Below are 21,488 nucleotides of genomic sequence, written 5' to 3'. Positions count from 1 at the left end.
CAATAAAATTGCTCACGAGTGGGACGCTCTTCCCCAAGACTGAAGGATTCATGCTCGCCATCCAAGACCAGGTAATCAACACCAGAAACTAAAGAAAATGCATCGCCAAGGAGCCCGGAGTGTCCAATGACACATGTCAACGATACCACCTGGCCTTAGAAACAATCCAACACATCACCGCGGGATGCAAGGTGAACACCTAGATTGAGTACACTGATAGACACGACCAGGTAGCCAGGATAATACATCAGAAGCTAACAAGGAAATACCAGTTGATCGAAGAAAGTTTACCATACTACAAGTATGAATCCCAGTTAGTACAAGAGACCCCAACTCACAAGCTCTACTGGGACTCCGCCATAATAACGGATAGGACAATCCCGCATAACAGACCGGCATAACCCTTGTGGACAAGAAGGAAAAGGTTACCTATCTGATTGACATAGTGGCACCCAACACTCGCAACCTGCAGAAGACCCACGTTACGACCATCCCGATCGTCGTGTCAACCACAGGTATGGTGTCAAACACCCTACATAACAGCCTAGCAGCATCCACTTGCAACCTGCAGAAGACCCATAGGGAAAAAATGAGGAAGTACACTAACCTAACACAGGAGATCAATGAGATGTGACATATGCAACAAATAACGATCATCCCCATCATCGTGTCAACCACAGGTATGGTGTCAAAGACTCTACATAGCAGCCTAGCAGCATTAGGTCTCCCAGCGAACACCTACAATGAACTCCAGAAAGTCGCAATCCTGAACGCCTATAGGATAGTCAGAGAGTTTCTCGACCAACAGTAACACCAGTCATAACAACAACTACCCTATGTACCACCCAGGGAAAAAGAAAACGCCAACGCATGAAGTGGAGCATCGAAATGAATACGTACATCATGCGAGCACACTATGAAATAACGAAGCTGGAGACCGATACGACAATACCAGCCATAGAAAACAATACTTTTAAAAGATTGGGATTATAATACCTTAAGATGATATGACATATATCCCTGTATCCTTGTGGACTTAATAATAAATTCAATGGACAGTGTTTTACCAACAATATACTACAATATATTTATAAAATTTTCCCAATAAAAAAAGGCTAACACCTAATTACACACGAGTTAAAATACGGCTGATAATTTGGGTAACTTTTCAGAACTCTTAAAATCATGAGACAGTACAATCATAAATGTTAATCAAATTGATGACATTGTTTTTTGTTTTAAGAATAGTAAGCTAAAAGCATTGTTAAAATTAAGTATTACCTACAACTTTAAAAATCGACATTTAAATCATTTACTGAATGATATGTTTAAATTTAAATTGGGTAATAAGTCCATCGTCTCCAAAGAATATCTCGATTTTAAAATTTCAAAATTTAATAATGGATAACAATTTATATGGAACAAATAATTAACCAATTTAAATATTCTCTGCCTATTACTAACGCATATATCAGTAAACGTTTTAGATACATTCAACCAATAGGACTAACTCTTTGTAATTATCAAAAAGTGGCTAGTTTAACATCCTAAATAGTGATCCATAATTGGATTACGGTACATCAACACTCATAGTCAATAAATATCATATCTAAAGTATAAAAATTGAATACACTTACAAAACAACTCTTCAGTTTCTCTACATCTTCTTCCTGTAAGAAAGCATATTTAGCTTGAATATTTTAACTGAATGCATTCAATACACCTAGCATTAAACATATACATGTACACATATCATAAAGAACAATCAAAAAAGGCGTGTGTGGGTGTTAATTCAGGAAGAACTAGACAAATTATTAGAGTTGAAAGTGTGGTTTTTTTCGGTTTTGTCTGATGCTGTATGGGCTTGCAGTCTTTCACCATTTAACCGGCTAATTCGGCCACATTATGAAAAAGACCCATTAAATTCATGGCATCATCGACTAGATTCGGCCTTCCAGTACCAAAAAAATGGCGCATCGAAAATTTCGAAGAATATTTTCCAAAGATTTTCCGTTGAAAATCTTTGCTAGCCTTTGAAAATTTTCAACAAAGAAAATCTTTGTTGAAAATAATTTGAAACCACAATGCAGAAAGTTTCTGGAATCCCCCAAGGGACGAATGGACATCTGGATTACTTTCATTTGGTAGGATGAACCGTGGCAAGGTATAAATGGGATTGTACCTAGTTCAAATACCCGAGAGCGGTTAACGAATTTAGAGAAGATGCAGCTGCCGGACCAAAAATAATTCAAGATAATTTTAAACTTGTTCCACTTACTTTTCTCCATTGAATATCTTCTCAAGGCGTGCAGCTGAAAGTCCGTGCTCCCTACAGAAGGTCTAACATCAAATGATGTTAGACCTTCTGTAGGGAGCTTCTGTAGATCCTCTGTAATGGCATTATGATTGCTGTTTATCTCCGTAGGCATAGTGGCATAGTGTTTTGTGGAAGTAGCCCCCAGTGGCTTCCCACATCAGCGCCACGGTACTTTGTTGAGAAGTACAGAACCTGAATAAAAGCCAGAAAAAGCGTAATGTCTGGTTTGTGTCAGAGTAGTGTTATGTTTTGTTGTTTTGTCTAGCTACTTGGCTGCAGGGGCCCCCAAGTAGGACCCTACGTTGCCCGCCACTACCGCTGGGATGTGAGCCAGGCTGTCCATTATACTCCTGCTGGTCTCTGCCAGGATGGCCTGAGATTCCTGACAGAGACCAAAAAAAGAAAACGTTTGGAAGGAACGAGCAAGAAAACAGTGAAGAAATATGTCAGAATGTAGTTAAATAAGAGCAGAATTTTGGTTTGAAGTTAAACATCAAGGAAACAAAATTCATGGTGATCAGTAAGAAAGAAGTACGAACAAAAATTACGATCGATAAAGGGTCATCTTGGATGTATGTTGAGCAAGGACTGGAAGTGTGGTCGCCCGTATTCTTTATATTTTAATTTTTGTATTATTTACTTTAATTATTTATTTAAAATAAATGTTGTTGACTCCCACTCTACTGAAGTCACCGACGGACACAAATTGCAACTGTGAATGCAATTTTCCGAAAATTCTAAATTCTAGGATGCGTGTAAAGCGGTGAGACAGCAGAGCATAAAAGACCACACCAAATTTTCATAAATAACAAAATTTTAATGTCTCATTAAAAAATATATTTACATATATATTTATACAAATTCCAAATTGAATTCTTTACATATATAGGAACTATGATACAAGAAAAACTTACCATCTCACCCATGTCATCAGCTTTTCTCAAATATTTCTTTATATATCATTTTTGTTGGTTGACACAACCCTTCCTTTCCTCTTTTTTTTTTTTTTTTTTTGATTTGGTAGTTGTTGGCGCATCGGCTTCTGTGGCCATATTGCACCTCCCAAGGTTTTTGCAGTACTTTAATCCAAGCCCGAGGCGAGAATCGAACCCGCGACCTTTGGGTTGCCGGGTAGGTACTTTACCCACTCAGCTAGCCCGGTCGGCCCTTTTTTCTTACCCATCAAAGAGAATTCCTTTGAAAGAAACTATCAAACAATTTCCCACAGAGTTTAAATTATAAGTCTATGATTTCGGATGTCAATAAAACTGGAACACAGTTACGTTCCGAAATTGGACGCTACACCGAATTGCTTTCCACTCTTCCTGTTGGGTTTCTACTTCAACTCTGATTTTTCCCTCCGTGACAGACAGATTTCTCACATCCGCTTTGAATCTTTCTGGCGGTCTAGCTCTTCTTCTGGGGCTTTTCGACTAGTTAAGAAATTCACACTCCTTCCACGTAGATTTCTCGACGGGGTCGGACCTAGGCATACAGCTTCCTACACGATCAACTTCAGAAATACAGCATGAGATTTCGTAGCTAGACACGTCGATCAACCGACTGATGGCCAACTCCACTTTTACTTTTCTTTAGAACCCATGTCCCCTACTCGTCCGCACTTCCCATCAAAAAACCTAACTCTCCACGTTCTCTACACCATTCTCTTTTGTTTCTTTTTTCTCACTCTTTTTTCACGTCTCACCTCTCAAAACCAGAGAACTCTTTCTGAATAATTTTTCCTCAGAGGTTTGGAACGCCTCCCACAAGACTTTCAACTAATCCAATAAATGTTTAATTTTTTCACTCCTTCCTATTTTCTAAAAAAACTTTGGATTATGTGCAACTTGACCTATATGCTTCTTCAACATCTGAGAAGAGAAGGCTTCGTTCCATTTATGTAGATAAATGACAAAGAGACTAGTCAGCTTCGGAACTTGGTGTCGTGGTCAGAGAGTTTTTACCATCGGTGAAGGAGTTCAGGAAGAGAGAATCTTTGTAGTTTGCACCTGGATTGCATGCTACATTTTTACTCATCGGCCACAGGATTATTAACAGCAAATTATTCTAATTAGGATTGTCTCCTACCCCGCTTTGTCTCTGTGGACAGGAAGAGAGTATTGACCACATTACAATTGCGATCTCCAGTTGGCTGTGGACCTCATGACCAGGTGGATCCGGACCATTGCCAACTACGGAGCGACAAAGACTGTCTGCATCACTCCCCGTTCAAGAGCTTGGTGGACACCTGCACTGAACAAAACTTTCCAAGAAAAACAAAATCTGCATAAGAGATGGAAAGAATCAGGCGCTGCACAAGATCGGATTGTCTTCTCCAGAGAAAGGGCAGTGTTTAACCGCCAGAAATCATCTGCAATATGTTAAATAAGAGCAGAATTTTGGTTTGAAGTTAAACATCAAAGAAATAAAATAATTCATGGTGATCAGTAAGAAAGAAGTACGAACGAAAATTACGATCAATAAAGGGTCATCTTGGATGTATGTTGAGCAAGGACTGGAAGTGTGGCCGCCCGTATTCTTTATATTTGATTTTTGTATTATTTACTTTAATTATTTCTTTAAAATAAGGGTCTACCTATTCGTTATCGGATTATACAGTGCAATCCTATCACAGTAGGGACTGGCGGAAATGCTCGACGATGGATCTGAGCTTCAATCGTAATTACAGATCCAACCCTGACGGTTATAAAGATTCCTAGTCTGGGGTCTGTGTTCCACGCATGCTGTGTGTGATTGATTGGAGGGTTGGTTTGGCCAGATTTATCTGGTCTCTCTTTATTGCCAGTGCTCACAGTATCGGGGTTCCATTCAACCTTTCGTAGATCATCTGGTTGCAACATTACGATCCCTTTCGGATAAACAGGTCCTCATTTTGATAGATGCTAATGCAGAGTCGACCTTGTGGAATAGCCCACAGACAAATCAAAAAGGAATGTTGCTGGAGGACCTTATTCTTTCGCAACGTTTAAGAATTCTAAAGACTTCTGGACATCCCCCGACTTGTGTAACCCTCAAAGACATTCCCGCATAGATGTGTCTCTTGTTACCTCGTCCATTTCCTCTAAGATCAGTGATTGTAAATTACACACAAGCTGGTCCACTAGTGACCATAATGTAATCACTTTCTGTTTGGGTGCTGACATCTCTAGAACTCAATCGCATACAACTGATAACCGTAGGTATCATACACAATCGGCCAAATAGCAAATGTTTCAGAGTTCCCTCAAGGAGTCTGTTTCATCGGACGAGCTGAATGTCATGGAAATTATTTCTGTTGACAACCAGGTAAATTTCATTCAGGACGATATACTACAGGCGTGTGACAAATCGATGAGTTTTAGGTAGAGGAAACCTTATCATGTGACCTGGTGGTCCCCAGTTTTATCGAACCTAAAGTCGCTAACTAGGCGAACACGACGTGAATTTCAGAGAGCAAAAACAGATAGAACCCGTTCATCCCTGGAAATACTGGCGTTACAAAATAGATATAAGCAAGCTCGACGGTAATATCACCAAGAGATATATAACAGAAAAGGCTTCACGGGAAAGTATGGCGAGTTCCCAGGGAAATGCAGATTCCTGGAAACTAGTATGCAAGTTACTGAGTAACAAGATCCCCCCTGGAGAGGTGCTTGCTTCGGTTAAAACTGCAGACAATCAGGACACCCTTTCGTGTACGTCTACTATTAATAGAATTCTTGATGTAATCATACACCAGGACGATAGAATGTGTGAGCTCCCACAGGTGAAAATTAAAACTAAAAATTTCGACTTATATTGGACAGTCTGAAGAGCCTCCTTTCACATTTGAAAAGGTAGATAATGCAATAAATTCAGTGCGCTCTGAGGAATGTCCAGGTTTTGATGGCCTTGAAGTGGACGTCCTCAAAAGAGCCTGGAAAGTTGTTTCTCCTTTTATTCTCAAGCTGTTTAATTTTTCCTAAAGCCTGAAAAATTGAAAATCTTAAGATACACCTTCCGAAGAAAAACATCCGAAGAAACTTGAGGACCCGACTTCATACAGACAGATTGCCTAAGTGATTGCTAACCGACTATTATTTATTCACACCAATAAAGCATTATCATCTACGGATCAATTTGGTTTTACTCGTGGTAAGGAGCGTGGGAACATAGGGCCAACAAGTCTGCAATTATGAAACAGCCTCTGCAGGCAGAGCGTGCTGCCTTCTTGATGATGTCACGGACGTGCAGAACCACTTCTACTATGGCTTTGCAAGTGTTATTGGGAAAATTACCTCTACACTATGAAATACAATACAAACATATGACGTATCACCTGAAGAAATCAATACCTGTTACTTTGGATTATGTGCAACTTGACCTCTATTCTTCTTCAACATCTGAGAAGAGAAGGCTTCGTTCCATTTATGTAGATAAATGACAAAGAGACTGGTCAGCTTTGGAACTTGGTGCCATCGGTGAGCTTTTACCATCGGTGAAGGAGTTCAGGAAGAGAGAATCTTTGTAGTCTGCACCTAGATTGCATGGTACATTTTCACTCACGGCCACGGGATTATTAACAGCAAATTATTCAAATTAGGATTGTCTCCTACCCCGCTTTGTCTCTGTGGACAGGAAGAGAGTATTGACCACATTATTTTCGATGGTCAATATTATCAGAACTACAGGCGTGAACTGCAGCTTGTTTCAGATACCTTCACAATGGGAAATAAACCTGCACTTATCCGATCTCAAGCAGCATTTAGAGCACTGAACACCTTTGCCTCACTTGCTTTTAAAAGAAGAGAGGAGCTTAGACTTGCTAATTTGTGATAATTTTTGCAGTTGTTGATGATGATTGGATACGCATTGTAATCAAATATACCTTGCTGGACATTGAACGTGTTCCTGTACATAGTGCAAATTCTTGGTGTTCTTCTGAAGACGTGGAACCTGTATATAGCGTGATTGGGATAAAAAAATAATAATAAATTATAATAAATAAATAAAACAAAATAAATAAATAACTTGTTTCTCCCAGGAAGTGGCTGGAGCAATGTCTACAAGAGATTAGACATAATTATATCTCAAGAAATCTTTCTGATCCTAGCTTCTGGGATGGGATTCTCCATGGGATTATTTCCCATATCATGAGAGTCAGTCCACTTCTCCACCTCTCTTTCCTTTAGTCTTGCTTTATTTCTTCTACCTTCTTAACTATTGGACGGTTCCTCTGTTTGATCCTCCTCTCTTCTATTCTATCCTACTTCTCCATCTCCCAAACCTCTCCTTCTATAGCCTTTTCATTTCATCCTAATTTGGGCTCTCTCGGGTATTTTGCCCTGGGCTAGTCCAGCAGGTGATAGTAGATCCTGGCGGCCTCCACGTGGCGGGAATGGGGGTGGGACGTGGTGACCAGATGTTGCTAATTCCCATCTGCTAAGAGCCAGGTACCGGTGGAAAACATAACAACACACCATATCACTACACTTACACATCCAACACACTACATAAAAATGGCCGGTTTTGGCGCAAGCTTCTACACAAGATGTACAACGGCGGCTGATAGGGGAAACCCTGGGATCCGCCTCAACACGAGAATATCCCCTCAATATCCTCTGAGTTTCACTGTACTGTCTGCACGGATAGCACAGTGGTACCGTCACCGTCCTCCCTACACCGGGTGGAAAAGGACCGGGTTCGAATCCCGTCGATGACCCGAGGAACTTTAATGGGATTTTTTCACTCCAAATCGACCATAGAACACGTGCAATTAACAGACATAAGACACAGCATGGCAGATGAATTTAATTATTCGGTTGGCCTAAATATAATAGTTTGGTTTTATAGTTTTAGTCTCACTGTACTGCCGACTTCGTATCGATATTGGCTTTGTCACCGCATACTTGTAAACACTCCAAACCACCCTAGCAGGACAGGGAATCATGCTAGGCGCAGACGTAAACTGCCGATCCCCGATCTGGCACAGCGCCACTCCTAGAGCGAAGAGGCGCTAGAAATGGGAAAAAACTAGAAGAGTTCCTGGCCAACTCAATACTTACAGTAAAAAACCAAAACTTTTGCCTCTCAACCTACTGTAATACACTTTGAGAGACTACCATTGACCACTGACTACCAGTGACTTCGAGGAACATCGACACCTATGCCATTGACAGGACCATGCAAAACCCCTGAACCACATCGGACCACCGCACCATCACTTATAACGTCCGGAGGACCACCACAAGAACCGTAATAGAAAGAAAAATGCAACACCGATTCGAAATATCCAAAGCAAGTTGGGAACTCTTCTGGGAGCAGCTGATTAGGAAAGCCCAACACGACAGAGGGGAGCAAACTGGACAGGGGGGACGTTACTTGACCGAGGACCCCGATGAAAGACAAAAAATGATAACTGAGGCAGCCGAGACAGCCATAAAAAGGAAAACGCCTACAAGCGGGGCCAAGCCCTGGGTACTCACGAACTACAGCGCCTAAGAAAACTGGTACAGGCAAAGAGAAAGGAATACCAGAGAGCCCGGACCTCATGGCCGCTTGCGGAAATAACATACTTATGGCAACAGTACAGAGAAATAAGGAACACGTATATAGAGAGAATAAAAAAGAGCAAGAGTGCCTCCTGGGAACAACTGGTCTCAGTGAAAGGAAATGACGACCCCTGGGGAGTAGTCTACAAAATCACGACAAACAAACTTCCTAGGGGGGAAACAATACCGCAACAATGACGCCACAACGAACACTTACCGCAGTGTGGGATGACTCAGTGGCAAACATTTTGAACACTATAATAAGAGACCCACCGGAGACCCTTATTGATTAACAGCAGGAAATCGCCCAAGCCAACAAGACCTACACGACGGGACAGCTAGAATCGCCATACACGATGGAGGAAATACACGAAGCAGCAACGCAAATGCGGAGAAAACACCACTGATAGGGACTACTAAGGATGATACCCTTGACTAAACCTATACAAAACCGGACAACAAAATGGAACTAACGACCACCACTACAAAGCCAACCAAGGAAGACACCAAACGATGGAAGCCCACAAATATATGAGCAACATGGACGGGACATTGACTCAGGAAGGCCTACCAGAAGAACATACAGCTGTCATGCTGCAGACATGCCTTATTGGCAATCTGGGTCTACATCCTTGCAGTGGCTCACTTTTCCTCTCAAACTCCGGCGGGGGGGAGGCGACAATCTCCTGGTCTCCTCTCCCGCTACCCCCAACTACACCTTCTGTTGCGGCATGGGCATGCCGCACTGACAACTGGGGTCGCCTTCCCTATTGACCTCATACTTCTGTCTTTCCACCCCTAGTCTTCCATCTTCCCCCTTACTCTCTCTATACAACGCAGAGTATGCATGCCTCACACGACAAAATTTAAATGAAATTCAAATATGATATTTTTGGCAATTCGTATGAACGTCCACAACACTTCGATTTTTCTAATGTTCTTTCACAATTATTTTACATAATCTTTATCTAAGCACGATAACATACAGTAAAACATACTTAGTACTTACCTTACAGTATTCTTCAGTTATATCTTTCATGGTTGCACCGGAAAATCCGCAACTATTCCACATTGGAATTAGCTATTGCAACAAAAACATTTCTTTAATAGAATAATCACTCTATAGAACTAAAATGTAAACTGCATGCGATAAATAAATAAAGCCATAATCCTACAAAGTTATTTCAATAAGAGTTCCTCCCCCCCAACAAAAAAAGAAAAATGTTTAATAGTCGATTTGTTGTTACAAAGTGCAGCTTTGCAATAACGTACAACAACGTCATAAGCGAGCTCATTGGCCACTTGGAACTCTTGCAGATCATTATTATCACTGCTAACTCTTTTAACCTTCATATATTTAATTACCATTAGGAACAGAGCTGGAAATGAGCTTTCAAGATCTCATTGATATGCAAATTGTGGAAACCACACTAAGATTGCTAAGAAGAATTGCTTCATTTATTTAAAGACAAATTCAGCTTCAGAATTCTTCGGTTTTCTGACTGAATTTTTCAAATATCCGAATTTTCTGTAAATTTTATTTTTAAAACAAAAAAAAAGAAGAAACCTTGCCGTTTTTTATTTTGTTTATATTTTTTAATTATTCATTAAATTCAGTGCATTATGCGCTGTTATCACAGTTGTAGCCGTATACATAAGTTGTAGCCGTATACAGGACACCGGATATCCTATCCGGTGTCCTGTTCACAGCTATCATCGTGCCTATTATTGCCTCAACGAATGGTCTCCTATGCTATGCCGATGACCTCAAACTACTGAATCAAATTAACCCTGGTGACAACCCCGTCCAGCTCAGCAACAGGATCAATTCCCAACTTAAGGATCTAGAATTGTACCTGGCAAACTTCAATCTAAAAATCAACCCACTGAAGTCTGCTCAGGTTATATTCTCCCTTAAATCCATGCCGACAGTACTCAACGTTTCACTCGCAGGGGTACGAATACCAAACGTACCCTCACACAAAGACCTTGGCGTTCTGTTTGACCAAAAGATGTCCTTTGTCAACCAGATTGACAAAATCAGTACCAGATTTTCTCGGCTACGGTGGATCTCAAAGCAGCAGCTGCTACATGTCCGACATCCTGTCACTGTTAAAAGATTCATCACCTCCACCGTCTACCCCGCCATTCTGTATGGTGCAGAAATATGGGCCTCTGCTGCACCCACAAACCTCAAGCGGGTGTACACCGCTGAGTACTGGCTACTGAAATGGGCCAATAACAAGCTTCGGCTACCTCCCGCTACCACAACCACCATGATGGCACAAGCACTCGACATCCCGAGGTTGAAGTTCCTGATCGTGGAAAAGAGGCTGGTCTTCACAGCCAAACTCATCACAGGCCAGATATCATCTCCAAATATTTGGAACGCTTGCTCTTGGAGGATTCCACAGCCAAGCCTAAGGTCGGTACCAGCACTCGTGGCTCACCACAACAGGCTTGTACTCACTGACAGATTTCTTCCCAAGCAGATGCTCCCCGTACTCAACCGTGTGGACGCCGACATCGACAGCATAATAAGGAACAAGAAGGACAGACACAACTTTATCAAAGCCCTTGAACCTTGATATTTATTTATTTGTATTTCTTATGTATTTATTTCTGTATTTGTGTCTAGCTCTGTGTTTTTATGCTGTATTTGTATTTCTGTTGCATTTGCGATCGGTATTTTGTAGTCTTTTTGTATGTTCGCTGTATTTTGTAGCCTTTTTGTATTTGTACGCCGTACTTATCTTATCTAGATGTGAACCCCTGGCGCTCGTCGCCGTGATGGGATATTGTGCTGTAACTCTACTTCACAATAAAGATTTATTTATTTATTTATAATGAATAAAATGAAATTGTTTTAACGTTTTAAGATAAAAATTAATAAATTTTAAATTTACGCAGATTTTAAGTACAAACAATAACGCGACCACCGAGTCTGTTCTTATTTATGGAGACTTCATACCAATAGAATTCGAAGGCCCTTGAAATTTTCGCATTGAATTTCACTATTTATGCCAACAACCTGAAAATTTTCACAACGGTCACCCTAACGCATTGAGTTAGCGACCACTCTAGAAGATTTCAGAGTGTTGAATGACAACGGATTCCTTGGATTAAATGAAAGATGACTAAGTTACAAACTTGGTCATTAAGCAAAGCAGAAAGTTTTGTCCATTAATCATTTTGTGTTGTCCTTCCGAGTAGCATAGCAGTGAAGTTTCCATTTCTTCAATAGTGCGTGCAAAGCACATGACATCAGTATAATCCTCTCCATCGGCTTAACAGACCTGACAGTGGTGAACCATGCTCGATATAAGGCTGTCTATAAGATTCTGTGGCAACAAGCCTCATTCTTCCACCAGCACAGACCTTAGCTCACCAAGAGACCGAGGAGTCAACTTTTATCTTTTATTTAAATACATCAAGACTATTATGGTGACAATATTTGAGCATCTGCACTACCAACCACAATGAAGTGACTTCGTGCAGTCAAGTTTTGAAGTTTGTGGAAGTTTATAAACTACAAACACTGCCCCTTCCATTTGCGGAATATTCACAGGTTACGTCGAATCTAGCGCTGCGTCTCCATCATTGACAATAAAAGACAAATCGACGTATTAAATTTGTCCTTGGATTAATCACTAGACCAATTCGTGTAATCTTTTTGTATATTTTTCAAAATGTGTGTAATGGCTTATTTCAGTCCTAAATGAGGTTGTCTCCAGGACACTAATCTAGTCACCAATGATTGCATCTCTGATAGTTCATTGCTATTCAAAATGACGCTCACTGGCCCATTTCTCCTGCCCATGCATTCATTCTCTTGTGGAGAATCATAAACAGATCTCCTTCATCTAAATTCCATTGGGTTATAATAAAATGTGTTTGTATATATGCCAATAAATCCATGTTTTTATAGCTAAATAAATATACTGAGAAGTCAGATATTTCAAATAATTTATATAATTCGTTTACCTCCGTTTCAAATTCTCCCTTTACACATTCAGAAGTGGCGGCTGCTAATTTTTCCGCTCCAGGACCTTAAAAACAAGCGAAATATTGAACAAGATATTAGTGATGACAAAGGTTTTAATTATAGAATTGATACTATGTGAAAATATAACAGTGGACCCATATTTATTTACAACAGATATATTCATCTATCTTAATAGTTGTATTAATAGTTATATTCACAGTAATATGTTATTCATTATTGTTTGACAGTTATTGCATCTAATCGCTAAGGTAATTTGATATAATACCGCCTTGAGTACTTTAGCAGAAGTTTTTTGAATAACTTTGGTTCTTTGTTATATATTTTGAAGGATATGTACATAAAAATGAAACAATTTTGAATAACCTTTCATTGGAGAATGAAAAAAGAGCAATATTCACACAGATCAAAGTCAGTACTCTTGATTTTCATTGTACATATGCGAACTTCGGGTACATTGTGGTAGGTAACGTGATTTAAGTGCTGTTTCATCATCACAGACACCATTTTTTAAGGAAAATTGTATTCAATAAAGGTACGGGACATTCTACTTAATAAATTAATCTCAACATGATCATTTTTGATTTATATTCGTTAATAAAGACGCAGCTCTGAAAACTAATACTGGTCAATTAATGACAGCTAAATATTCATTAGAAATTGAATTAGGAGATAGTTGGAAGATTACTTACCGCAGAGCATATCTCGAATCTTAACACAAGTCTCCTTCTTCTCCTCCTGTCCTTTCACTGCTATCACGATGGTTAGCAGAATACTCGCTATGACAAGTGGTATTTTCATTTCTTCGTGGGTTTGGCTGCTAATAAATCAAAAACAAGTGAAAATATCGCGCTGTTGATGCAAGATGCAATATATACTCAAGAGATTGTTTGCATTTCTTCAGTTACTTTCGTCTCATAGAATTACCTGAATAACATGTGGTCACATCAACAGCTACACGTACTTGAAAATCTTTTCAACAGGAAAAAGTTCTTATGATGGTCTCTTTGATCAGCTGGAATATGCGTGCTTACTCCTCATATGCACATTGTTCTTCTACCCACACACACACACACAACTGTCATACCAATAGCGAGAGATAGAGAAAGCAACACTGAGAGACAGAGAGAGAGACTGTCGATCATTAAATCGGTTACGATTGGTTAACGGTCTGGTCACAGCACGCCGATTCTTGTTTACCAACCCAGCTGTACTTTCGAAGACTCCTTCACGATATCCTCGTGAAGTCCTCTTCGACTGGTCTATTCTTGTTTACCTCGTCGGTAAAATCCGGAAAATATCCAGACAATTGCAAACAGGTTTTACATGCCCGATATACCAAAAAGAAAGACAAAGCCCAAATGTCGAAATATCGACACGGGCATAAAAGAACTTGAGTTCGAGTCCGGTCAATGACGCGAGGGATTTTTATGTGCCAAATCCTACTACAACAGCATATCTGTAAAACGATTTTTTTTTATTTTTTATGAGAACCCCAAACATGAGAGGTATTAGAACCTATAGTACTTAGTACTACAGGTTCTAATACCTCTTTTACAGAACCAAATTTTCAAATTCCTCGTTTATTCGAGGAAGATGAAAATTTGGTTCTGTGAGTTTGAAGTTGGACAATAAATGGATGTTGGCTGGTGGCGGCACGTGTTCGGACTATTTTGAAAGAGAGTGCGGGAATTATAGAAGCCAATTCAGAAGAACAGTGCCCATGGAAATATCTGTAGAACAGGCATGCATCAGAAACAGTACGTCTATGAGACAGCGACTGGAGAGACTCTGTTAGAGATGAATCATTAATTAACCTAACTGCCCTCTTCTGGATGGAATCAAGCAACCTGAGAGAGGTTTTGGGGGCACCACCCCAGATGTGGGAACAATATTCCATTGCAGGGCGGATTTGCGATATGTACAGAGTGAGCAGCTGTTTGTAAGAAAAGTAACGCTGAGAGCGAAAGAGAAAAAACAAGTTTTTAGATGCAGAGGAAGCAATATTTGTAATGCGCTTATGCCAAGAGAGAGAGAGATTAAAAGTCGGGGTAAACCCCAAAACAGATATATCATCTTGCCTAGAAATCGGATTGTCACCAAACGATAAGCATAGGAGCAGACGAATCCATTTTGCGAGATATAAGACAAGACTGAGTTTTAGAAGGATTGAAATCAACTAAGTTGTCTTTGCCCTACTGGAGAATTACCTGAAGATCGGCATTTAAGGAATTGCTAGCAGATTTTCGAGAGGTTGAAGCTGTTTGAGCAGGGCAAGGTTTCTTAAGTGGAAAGTGGATTACAATATGCTATCATCGGCATGACTATGGATAGGATTTCCAGTAATGGAAGAAGGTCATTAATATACAAGAGGAAAAGAGTGGGGGAAAGAACTGAACCTTGGGGGACACCGGCATTAGTGGAGAAGTTACAACACAGAGAGCCATCTACCATCACCCTCAGTGAGCGATCAGAGAGAAACCTGGATAATCAATTACAAAAAACAATTTGCAAACCATAAGATGGAAGCTTGTTTAAAAGACCTTTATGCCAAACCCGAACGAAAGCCTTTGAGATATCAAGAGCAACTACTTGTGTTTCACCGAACCTTTCCATTGAATTTCACCATAAATGGGTTACATAAGCCATATTATTACCAGTGGATCCACACTGACGGAATCCATACTGGCGATCGTTGATCAGACGGAAGGATTCTAGGTAAAAGTAGTAGAAATAGAAGTAATTGCAGTTGGTCCATAATTGGATGGTAGGGATTTGTCACCCTTTTTAGGAACTGGCTGGATATCAGCAAATTTCCAACCAGAAGGAAAAACACCTTTGAAATAAGAAAAAGGCAGCAAAGAACAGTAGCAAGTTCAGGAGCACAGGTTTTGAGAACAAGTGGAGAAATACCATCAGGACCTGAAGATTTCTTAGCATCAAGATTCGTCAAAATTCTTCTGACATTCTTTTGATGGAAGACCACAGGAGGCATTGAATGGAGCGTGTTGGGAATGGTGGGAGGTGTTTTACCAAGATCGTTAATACATGAGTTGGAAGAAAAATGTGATGCTAGCAGGTCAGCTTTATCCTTGACTGAAGTGACAACAGAACCATCTGGTTTTGATTGAATTGGGAGCAGAGATGGGCAAAAGTTGCGGGAAATAGCATTGGCATGAGACCAGAATGCTCGGTTACCATTAGAGGAAGAAGCGAGTTTTCTACTCTTAACCTGTTCTAAATCTAGTTTGGACTGATTAATAACTGCTTTACAATTGTTGCGGGCTTTGGTGTAGGCAGAAAATGAAACTGAATAATAGGAAATAAGCCAATTACGATATGCAACATTCTTCTCTTGAACAGCCTTAGCACATTTATTGGAAAACCAAGGTTTAGATAAAGGACGAGATTTCAAAGTGGAGTGCGGGATAAAGGATTCCATTCCTACAAGAATAATTTCACTGATACGATCTGAGCAAACGTTGACATCAGAAGTTTTGAAACAGTAATCCTACCAAGGAAAAAAAGAAAAGAAATCTCGCAGGTCATCCCATTTTTGCATTCTTGTAATGCCAAACAACACGAGGTTGGGAAATGCCGTGAGATAAAGGTTCCATTGGAGAAGAGACAATCGCCAAGTTGTGATCTGAGGTGCCTAAAGGATCACTCACTTCGACCGTGTACTTATAAGGGTTGTTTGTGAGAAAAAGATCAAGCGGGTTGGCTGTATGATTAGGATTGTCCGGTATACTTGTCGGTAAATGAACAATCTGTGCAAGGTCATTAGTAATTGCAAAAGCCTCAGCATCTCGACCAGCTGGGTCTGTGTGATTAAAAAATGGAAGCCAGCTGGAGTTGTAAACATAAAATCACCAAGGAAAATTTCCTCACTGTTAGGAATGTTGGACTGAAGTCAAGTTGCAAAAAGAGGAAGTCAAAGAGCTCCAAGAAGTGATTAGTGGAGTTGGGAGAACGGTAGAGACAACAGATGAATTTAACACGATGCGGTAGGGAGAGATTGTAAGCTAGAGAAGATCGAAAAGAGGAGATTCCAAATTACCAAGTCTCTGACAGGTAATATCGGAACGGAAATATGCACAAATACCACCTTTGAGGCGGAAGGAATCATTAAGCTAATAATTTGGGCAACTGAGATGAGCAGTAGTTGAATCAACCGATAACTAATATTCTGTCAGAAAAAGTACATGGGGTTTGGCAGACTGTAAATGGAAATGGATATCGTTGAGATTAGAACTGAGACCACGTGTATTTGTGAAATGAACAAGTAAGCGTTTGGAAAGTTTAGATCTTTCCGCAGATAAGCTTGCTCTATTAGTTTGACAATTCATGGTGTATTCAATAGTAAGAAAACGTGTGGGAGGGGGGGAGTGCTGTATGAAGTAATGAAATTTTTGTATAAGGCATACACATAGTAAGAATATACCCAGATCCTTAACATAGCGTGGCCTCGACAATGCCCTCCTCATACACACTACTCGGACTCTCTCCAGTCACTATCTGTCAGAGTAGAGGTAGCAAGATTATACTCTAGCTGATCTGGAAGCCTCCTAAAGAGTTACCAATAGGTTCGGTCCGGTGTACTAACTAGTGGCCGATCTGCGAACACCGTTTTAGAGCTGTCCCCTCGAAATGTAAGGAAGATTGGATCTTTCTATGATGTCCATCATAACCTCAAAAGTCATCAGTCATACTGCATGAATGAAGAGATGGGAAGGGTTGACCGGAACTTAGCTCTGGAGACTAAACATGGGTTCTGCCATTTCAAGACCCCAATAAGCAAAGTGGTGGTATTGCACAGGTTGATGAGAGTCATCTACCACCTAGTATTGCCTGGTAACACAGAGGGGCGGCATTCCTCCATGTGGTATGGGCGCCACACCTCGACCCCTGCTTTCGTAGGTTTGCAACTGGGTGATCACCCACAGTGTGCTTTCGCGTGGGGGTTATACTCAGGATTACTAACACTTCCACCATCGTGAAGGTGCAAGCAGAGAATTTGGCTGTCACAGACCACCCGGACTTCACCAAAATTGGGTCTACTTGACAGTGTCGCCTGAATATCAGTTCTATTAGCATTTTAAACACCCAGACAGCAAGTACAACTTGTCTGGCATATCTGATAGAATGTCTGTGACAACCTCAAGGACCAAATTGTTATACAATTAATTTGTTATAAAACTAAGTTTGTTATACAGCTAATTGTACTATTTAGGGGATCGGTGCTTTATATTTCCTGAATTTAATTTCACATTTATATTAAGGTTATAATTCAAATATTATTTACTCTTGAAGGTGGGTATTTAATCTTTAAATATTTTAATATTTTCTATACAGAGGAATAGGTGGTTTCCAGTTTCTTTTATTCATATACACGAAGTTCATATGAATAAAGGAAAAACTAAAAACTAGAATTTGTAGTTTATTTTAGCTTTAGAAATTTATGAATTTGACTTTTTAATTTTTTGAAGGATATTTTTTGATATTCGAATTTTTGTCCAAATTTTATTTAACACATTTCAAGAGAAATCTTGTATGTAAAATTTTCATGTATTGCATTTTTCTGTTCTCATACATTTCATATGGAGTTTATTGTCTGTTTTTCATGGTAATTAATAAAACAGAATAGAACACTCTCCGAACTGGGTAGAATTGGAGTCGAGACCTCTCCGAGTGATACGTGGTAAACCCAGGACACTTTCAAGTGGTAAACACTTTCAAGGAGGACAAGTTATTCGATATAAATGGGAAGTTAATTCACATCGAAATTTTATAAAATACTAGGGCTGATGAAATAAAACGCGTTCTGTGGGTGAAAATTCTCTTCAGAGTTAGGAAAACAGATGCACACAAACAATACCTCGTGGGAAAAATTTTTATAGTATTTCATATACGCGATGAATCCAAAATGGATGAGCGTGCATTCGCGAGTAGCACATTTGGTTGAATCGCCGTCCTTCCCACACCGAATGGAAAAGAATTGAGATACACTGCCATCTGATGATCCCTTTAAAACATAAGCTCATAATTTTGAAGAAAATGATTCTGATCTCGAAAGGAAGCCACCGGGTTTAATAAGAAGCACCCGTACACCAGAAAACATCGCAGTTGTCAGGATCTTTCTCTCTCTTCTACACAAAGATTTTGTTAGATCCAAAGGTTCCGCACGTCGGCAGGTACTGTCGATCTCTTATCCGTCGGGATGCACTGACAAATATTGCAACGGGACTTAAAAGTCCATCCCTTCCAGGTAGGAGACTGCAAGAATTAAAACTTCATGATCCCTTTACCCGTGTAAATTATTGTCAAGAAATTCTAACTCAAATGGATCACGATAAAAAGTTTATTCACAATATGTGGATGTCTTACGAAATTTACTCTCATTTAAACTGTTTTATAATAAAACCTCGCCAGTTCCATCAGCAATCATTGTACAGCAACCGGACAACAGTGCAGTGCACAAATCATATCACAGCATTATCGGCCCATATTTATTTAATATAATGATGTAAAGGTAATTGCGACGTCAGCGCTATGCTAACATGATCTCAACTTTTTTGACGGTTGAATTTGCTACTAGGCCTCTAGGTTCTTGAGGCAAGTTAATGTCAACATTATAGCGCTCATCTCATACCGCCAGGGTGTCACTGCACGCTGTTTCTTAACCACATAATCTCCAAGAATGGTGAGATTTTTTGGCTTCCAAGTCCCCAGACCTGTCAGCATGTGTCTTATTTTAATGGACTACTTAAAAACCAAGATATGCTTTCGTCGGCCACACAGTATTGAATGTAGCAGGATTTTAGGAGCATCAGCGGCTAAATTCATTGCTCCGTATCTATTGTCTGTAAATTGCAAGTGTTCTGTCATCGAATTTCTGTTTTTTGAACGTAAAACCTGAGTGTACGGGAAAAAAACCATGGTACCCTTGCCTGAAACCACAAAAAAACATGTAAATGAGCCTTTTGTGGGCTTTTTTTTCCACGTTGTGAAAAAAAGGCTCATAAAAATTCTTCATGTCATCAATGGGACCCCGTTCTCAGGTCTTTTTTCCATAAATAATTGTCTTCTGATGATAGAAATTGATAAAAAATATGTTAGCTTTAATGACTTTGAACGAGAAATAAATATGCATTTGTTTCCAACGTATTCTTATTAAACTAAACATTTTGAAGAATTGTTTCGCTAAAAATAGTAACTTTTAGCAGCATTGTGCAAGGTAAATCGAATTGGAAAATAGTGACAATCTAAATACTTCGGCATGAGTAGAATGAAACATAGAATGATCAGGGATACAGATCATTCTCAAACACGAATTAATTATTGCGATTATTTCACTTCCACATTAACAATAATGAAGATCTAGTCACTGAAGCAGTCGTGCAAATTATCTGTATTCCTTTTAGAAATTAAAGACAGATTTAATTCTCGCACGGTGACGAGTTCAGATTTTCAGTATTCTACAAAAACAATAAACTACATTGCATTTTATTATGGAAATATTACAACAGTATACGTAGTTCAAACAGGAAACTTAGGAAATCGCTGATTTTGGTTCAAGCGCTACAAATAAAATATTATTAATTCAAGGGATGATAAAAACAGTACAGATTTAGAAAAATCCTAACGAATCGGGTGATATATAGGTTCTTTCAATTGAATTTGTTTATACAAAGAGTTTTACGCACACGTTTTTACCATGATTGGAGAAATTACATTAAAACCGTCTACCAGTACCTTCTGGGCGTTGCAGACTCATAGCTACTACATCACATCAGCTTTCGATAATGCAACATGGCGACATCTGTTTACACATAAATAAAATAACTGCGTGATTACAATCCATAAAATGGGTACCTGCTTTGAAGACCTTTATGCCAATATTGTGAAAGAAAAACAGTAAACCTGAATTATTTGTCAGCTGGATAAATGAAGAAATTCAAATTAAAATCTCCTAGAAGCAATGCGTTAGCAACATTAATTTCACAACAAGACATAACTATATTGTGTTATGTCAATTTTAAATTGTTAATTATAAAAAGATAAATAAAATAAAATATTCATTCGCTTCCCATATTAAAAGTAGGTCTTTCTAACTCATCACTTTAAAAAACTTCTCCACAAACACTTTTCTTTTTTTGTTAAATAACGATGTACACAGATGTCAAGAAAGATAAGCAACGTCCTTGAAAAGGAATGTACGTCTTCTTCAAAGAGCGAGGTAATAAAAGAGACTACTTCAACAGAAATAATCTATTCAAATTGTAGCCATAGAACTTTCAAGTAGCAAAGAAAAAATAAAATAAAAACTTTACCATATTTTTCCACATGGAAAAGTGAAAGTTTGTTTTCCAATAAATCAATTGGAGTTTTGCTGCGAATAATAGCAATTCAATTTCTTTTTCTCATTTACACGTGTCCAAAAATAGAGAATATTTGATATATTAATTTATTTACCATTTAGAATGAACTTAAGATTGAATTTACGATTGAACGATGAAAAACGAGGTGTGCCAGTAAAGTTCCCAGACTGGTGCTGTCGCGGTCATGTTCGATGAGTTTGAAAACAAACAGGAGTGATATGTTGTAGTTCAAACTTCCTCCAACAGACATGGTAGAG

The 21,488-nt window shown here is 39.3% G+C and overlaps 1 protein-coding gene across 1 annotated transcript; it reads right to left on the bottom strand.

The window, feature by feature from the left end:
* Positions 1 to 6,110: 6,110 nt before the first annotated feature.
* LOC150076187 (uncharacterized) lies at positions 6,111 to 13,679 on the bottom strand. The gene is made up of 4 exons (XM_090387281.1): positions 13,543 to 13,679; positions 12,832 to 12,896; positions 9,857 to 9,928; positions 6,111 to 6,278 (listed from the first exon to the last, which is right to left on the bottom strand). Exons 1-4 carry the CDS (start codon positions 13,649 to 13,651, stop codon positions 6,111 to 6,113), a joined length of 414 nt encoding a protein of 137 aa, XP_090243407.1. The 5' UTR covers positions 13,652 to 13,679.
* Between the last annotated feature and the right edge of the window lie 7,809 nt (positions 13,680 to 21,488).

Source organism: Mastigoproctus giganteus, chromosome 13 (genome assembly GCF_048544385.1).
Source record: "Mastigoproctus giganteus isolate SK-2022 chromosome 13, ASM4854438v1, whole genome shotgun sequence".
Lineage (NCBI taxonomy): Eukaryota > Metazoa > Arthropoda > Arachnida > Uropygi > Thelyphonidae > Mastigoproctus > Mastigoproctus giganteus.
This window is presented reverse-complemented; position numbering and strand designations above follow the sequence as displayed.

Excerpts from the sequence above, each read along its gene's own strand:
- LOC150076187 (XM_090387281.1), bottom strand. The coding sequence starts at position 13,651 with ATGAAAATACCACTTGTCATAGCGAGTATTCTGCTAACCATCGTGATA. Across the intron at positions 9,929-12,831 it reads AGGGAGAATTTGAAACGGAG|CTAATTCCAATGTGGAATAG; the intron begins GTAAACGAATTA and ends TTGTTGCAATAG. Across the intron at positions 6,279-9,856 it reads TAACTGAAGAATACTGTAAG|GAAAAATTAAACAGCTTGAG; the intron begins GTAAGTACTAAG and ends TTCAGGCTTTAG.